The sequence below is a fragment of the Neomonachus schauinslandi genome, chromosome 16, assembly GCF_002201575.2.
Source record: "Neomonachus schauinslandi chromosome 16, ASM220157v2, whole genome shotgun sequence".
Classification (NCBI taxonomy): Eukaryota; Metazoa; Chordata; class Mammalia; order Carnivora; family Phocidae; genus Neomonachus; species Neomonachus schauinslandi.
The window spans coordinates 58,781,816-58,787,339 of record NC_058418.1 but is presented as its reverse complement, the minus strand read 5'-3'; the positions used below and the strand labels follow the sequence as shown (position 1 = coordinate 58,787,339).

The 5,524-nt window shown below is 59.6% G+C and overlaps 1 protein-coding gene across 1 annotated transcript in view; it reads left to right on the top strand.

Annotated features, from left to right (window-relative positions):
- Positions 1–4,097, top strand: part of ANKRD11 (ankyrin repeat domain 11) — a 114,061-nt gene extending 109,964 nt beyond the window's left edge. Inside the window, 2 exon segments of the mRNA XM_021705665.2 lie at positions 1,055–1,147; positions 3,100–4,097. Of these exon segments, the coding sequence (XP_021561340.1) occupies positions 1,055–1,147; positions 3,100–3,285 (279 nt within the window). The 3' untranslated portion in view covers positions 3,286–4,097.
- Positions 4,098–5,524: the final 1,427 nt, after the last annotated feature.

Genomic DNA, 5,524 nt, shown 5'->3' with positions numbered 1-5,524 from the left:
AAGGGGGAGGGGGTGTCCCGAGTGCCTGTGCCTTTCAGGGGCCTCACCTGCTGGCAGCTCCCGGTGTTGACCTGTCCCCGCAGACTCCCGTGTCCCCCCTCCGTCGCCTGCTACCTGCCGCATTCAGGCCTGGGGCCAGACTCTGTCACCGGTTGATTCTCTTCCTTGACAACCACTGTGACTTTTTAAAATCCACCCAGAGTGTGTCATTTTGGGCCTGCCCCCTGGTGACCCGTGTGCCCCACGGGCCAGCGTGAGCTCCCACTGCACCCCGGCTCATGAGCAGCATTCTCAGGTTGGATGTGTGCGGAAGTAGGTGGTTCAGGGATTTCTTTTAAAACTTTTTATTAGTGCATTAAGGATTTTCCAGGCACTTACATAGTCTTTAAGAATATCTCAAAAACTTGCCCCATCAGGGAAGCCTGGCTCGCTCAGTCGGTAGAGCATGCAGCCCTTCCTGTCAGGGTCGTGAAGTCAGGCCCCACGTTGGGCCTGAAGCCTACTTAAAATTTGAAGAAATTAACTTTCCCCACTAACCTGTTGTCTGAAGCAAAAGCTGTAAAACGGTCAGGCACTGAAGAGCTGCTTTAGGGGATTTTGCACCTAAAAGCAAGCATCTTGGTGACTTCTGAGCTGCCGCTGAGCGAGCCCTCCCCTGCGTCTGGTACGGGGCCTGCTCCCAGCTGCCCGGGGGCCACGCATGGGGCCAGACCGCGGGGGCTGTGAGACCACCCACCGGCTGCCCTCCGTGGGTACAGGTGTTGCTCTATGTGAGGACAGTGACGGCAGGTTGGCGTCCCCGCTGCGTGAAGCCACCGCGGGCCTCCCGGGGTCCTTTTTACGGAAAGTTACAAACAGAAGAGATGGAAACACAGAGCCACACGGCAGGCTCCGGGGCTGGGGGGCGGGGAATGCGAAGGGAGGGCCGCGTGGGTCGGTCCCGGGCCGGGACAGCGCCTGGGGACTCCAGAGTAAGACCACGGCTTTCACTCTGCGCGTGGGCCTTCTGCCTGGCTCTTCCCCACCCCCCAGCGTCCACGTCTGCTCTTTTCAGGGCGATGAGAACAAGTCCGTGCGCGACCGGTTCAATGCCCGCCAGTTCATCTCCTGGCTCCAGGACGTGGACGACAAGTATGACCGCATGAAGGTGAGGGCCCTGTGCCCCCCAGGCTGCGCCTGGGCTGGGGGTCCCAGCAGGTGTCTGGGGCGGGGGGCGGGGTGGCTGCTGCTGGGTCCCCTGTTTGGAAGTGACAGTGTCAGACCCTCTGAACCCAGTGGATACTTTCAGGGAGCTGAGGTCTCCCCGCCCCCATGTTGCCTCCTTAGAGTGTCTTCCCTCCTGTCCAGGTGTGCGGGGAGCAGCTCCTGTCACCAGCTGGCGGTCAGACCTCTGTGGGACCCCACCTTGAGCCCTCCTCAAAGGTCACAGCATGCACCCAGCACCGCTGCTCTGGACGTGCTGACCAGTGCAGCAGGCAGAGGATGGGTGGGAGATAGAGAAAGATTAGCAAGTAAGAAGCACATCCTCATCCGCAGGTGCTAGGGTTGCCAACTGGAAAACTGAACACCAGTTACAGAATTGACACTAGGGTCAGCGCCACCCCTGGGAGGCTCCAGGAGGCAGGGCCCAGAGGGCCGTGCCCGCTCTTCTCACTAGAGCTCTGGGGCTGGGGTGGGGGTGGGGGGCCTGTTCTTGGAGAGGAAGACAGTGTTTGCAGGATGCCGGCCCTAACCTGCGTCCCCTCCCCTCACGGACCCATGGCCGCGGCGCCCTCGGAGAGGTGCTGGCATGGAGTAGACGGCAGACAGTAAGGAGCCCACACGGCGTCTGTGGCCCTGGGCTCGTCCCTGGGAAGCTCCCGCCTCCACCAGGCCTGGTGGCTGCCCCGTAACAAGACAAAGTCATCTTGACCACGTTAAAGTTAGACGTTGTGCATTGAAAACACAGGAGTGTAACGTCCTTAACGTACAAAGAACTTAAAAAACAGGGTGAATAGAAAAAGACGTGGAGGGGCGCAGTCATTGAGCATCGGACTCTCGGTTTCGGCTCAGGTGGCGATCTCAGGGTCGTGGGATCGAGCCCCGCGCTGGGCTCCTCGCTCAGCATGGAGCCGGCTTGAGAGTCTCTCCTGCCTCTCCCCCGCTGGTGCGTGTGCACTCTCAAAATCTTTTTTGAAAAAGAAAGAAATGAAGTACGCCAAGTGTGACTGGTTTGGAGCCGTGGCCACCATAAACAGTGGTTCGTTTCCAGAAGAGTAAAGATGGAGGAGGGTTCACATCCCGATCCCCTCAGCACACCCCTGAATCATTTTAAGGCAGATTATAGACACTGATCCTCCACCGTCTGTGCTTGTGTGTGCACGTCTGAGAAAACAAGTCTGGCCACGAGGAGAGTCCTCACCTCACACCGGGTTCACATCCACCCTCTGCTCGCAAACCCGCCCGACCCCAGGCCCATTCGCGCCGCCTCCGGCCCCGTCCCACCTCAGTGATGCCGTCAGACGCTCTTTCGGCTCTCCCCTTTCACCTGCTCGATCCGGGACACTTACGTAGCACACCCTGACGGTACCACCGCCATTATCTAGAACCTAATTAACAGGATACCCCGCGTACAAAACGCTTCAAACCCTAGATAGCCGGTTTTACACGTTTCGTTTGTTTTTCGGCGCCTGCCTGTTTCAGTGGGTAGAGCATGCGACTACTGATCTTGGGGTCATGAGTTTGAGCCCCGCATGTGGCGTTGAGCCTACTTAAAAGTTTTTTTTTTTGAAAAAAGACATAATTTGTAGTACAAGTGAAGCTAAGATGACCAGCCCTAAATAACTGTAAAATGAAAATGGCCAAGAACAGTAGCTATCAGTTTCAATTAGACGCTACTGTGAAACCTGGGGGTGGGGCACCGTCCAGGGACGGGGCCGGGCGCCCGTGGGCTCAGCACTGCTGCCGAGCTGTGCGTGAGGCCGGGGGCGCTCAGGTGGCCTGTGGGGGGGGGGGGGGGGGGGGGGGGGCCCGGGGGGCCGGCCTCGCTTGGGCAGCTGGGGGGCGTGGGGGGCCGGGGTCTTGCCTCAGCTCCCCTCACCTGCTGTGTTTCCCGCACAGACGTGTCTCCTGATGCGGCAGCAGCACGAGGCCGCGGCTCTCAACGCCGTGCAGAGGATGGAGTGGCAGCTGAAGGTCCAGGAGCTGGACCCCGCCGGGCACAAGTCCTTGTGTGTCAACGAGGTGCCCTCCTTCTACGTGCCCATGGTCGACGTCAACGACGACTTCGTGCTTCTGCCAGCCTGACGCACCTCGGCACGGCCACACAGGACACGGGCGAGGACCACACGCGTCTGCCCAGCGCTGCTGCCACGTCCAGGCAGTGGAGGGAGACCTTGTCCCTCAGGTGGGGACACCCAGGGAGAGACCCGCACTTTGCCCCCTGGGGCAGGGCTCTGTAATACCAGCTGCCGCGGGAGGCCGAGGAGACCTCGGGGACGCAGATGCGGACACGGCGGCCGGGGTCTGCCCTCCAGCCGGCTGCACGGGCATTTCAGGAGCTGCAGAACCGAGTGTATTTTTTAAAATTTCTTGTTCCATTCTGATCAACTAAAAGAAAATTAAGGCGTCCACCCCTCAGAAACCGCGCCCTCCAGGTCGGAGGGCAGGGAGAGTGCAGACCCAGCTGCTGTCCGGCTGCCCCGGGCCTCAGTCGGGCTGGGACGCTGTGCGGGGGGAAGGGCCAGCCGCCCGCCCGCCCGCCAGACACGGACTCGGAGCCGGGACTCGGGTTGTGTTTTTAATGGAGTCAAATCCACGTGGTTTGTATATTTTTTCCTTTAATCTTGGGCATTTTGTTTCTCTTTCTGAGAACATAACTTGAAACACTACAGAGCCAATAATCATATAAAAAGTATACCCGTAAACGCTGTACAGTTTTATACACATTCACAATGTACTTTTGCTGCCTTCTAGATAATTTATTTTGCAACACATTACTGCACAGTTGTAAATAACTTCTGTACTGTAACATCACTTCAGTTATGTGTAAAGAAATAAATAAATTAATTAAATGCTCTTTGTACATGACAGGCCCCTCTCTAGGAGGGGCCGACCCACAGGACTCAGCTGAGGGGTCCCTCTGCGTCTTCAACTGTTTTCCTTCCCAATTAGTACCTTTTAATTTTGAAACATCAATTTTCCCTCCTTTCCCAAGCCCCCCACCCCAGGCAGCCAGACCAGGGCGGGGGGCAGAGCGGGGACAGGGAGAGGCCCGACGGGCACACCTCCAGCCGGCTGCCCCCAGGGCCTGGCAGGAATAGGAAGGAAAGGAGAGTCCCTCACGACTGGGGCGGTGGGTTCTCGGCTGCAGGGCCTTGGAGAGACTACCGCCTGGCCCTCTGCGTCCAGAACGGGAGCACAACCCTGAGCTTCCACATGTGGCTGGGAGATCTCCCAGCCAGGCCGCTGCTGATGCGGGGTCCCCACGGGGAGAGCCCCTGGGCTACCAGCTTGGAGGGCCAGGATGGGCGGTGGGAGCCCCGCAGGGCAGAGCGGACAGACCACGGACCCCGTGTCCTCTGGGAGGAGACGCTGCGGGGATGGGACCAGGCTGGCCTGGGGCCGCCACCTGAGCAAAGCAGCTCCTTCCCAGAGACCACCCTCGCCTCATCCGATCCTGGCTCGCACCGTCAGCCCCACACGCACCCCGGGCACTGGGGACACGGCGCGGAGGTGCAGGTCCAGGCAGCCGAGTGTGGGCTGGGCCTTTTCCTCTCTCACGTTCTGGAACCCGTCACCCTCTCCTCGGTCTCCTGTACCTCACCGGGCAGCAGCAACTGCAGCATGACCGCGTCCCCGGGCGGGACTCCTCCGGTGCGGGGGTACCGCGGGGTGCTGGGCCAGGCTCCCTCCCAGTCCGTGCAGTACCCCGGTACTGGCCAAGCCCCGCCTCTCCTCCTGACTCCCTCTTCTCCCCTTTGTGCAGAATTCCTCCAGGCTGGTGCCCGCTCGTGCTTGCAGGGCAGGGGTGGAGAGGGCAGCAAAGCTCCGGTGTTTTCTGGGCATCAGTTAGTTACTTTTCTCATCATGGAGCTGTCATCACAGTAACCCATCTTTTTAAGATTTTTCATCTATTTGAGAGCGAGTGAGCAGGGAGCCCCGCTCAGGACTCGGTCCCAGGACCCTGGGATCATGAGCCGAAGGCGGACGCTTCACCGACGGAGCCGCCCATGTGCCCCCCAGTCACCCGTCTTCTAAGCCCTGCTTTTTTTTTTTTAAAGATTTTATTTATTTATCTGAGAGAATGAGAGACAGAGAGCACGAGAGGGAAGAGGGCAGAGGGGGAAGCAGACCCCCTGCCAAGCAGGGAGCCCGATGCGGGGCTCGATCCCGGGACTCCAGGATCATGACCTGAGCCGAAGGCAGTCGCTTAACCAACTGAGCCGCCCGGGTGCCCTAAGCCCTGCTTTTTTAAGCACCAGGCCGTGGACTTGCTGCCTGTGCGTGTTGGGGGTGGGGATGGCGCCCCCCCTCCCCCCCCGCC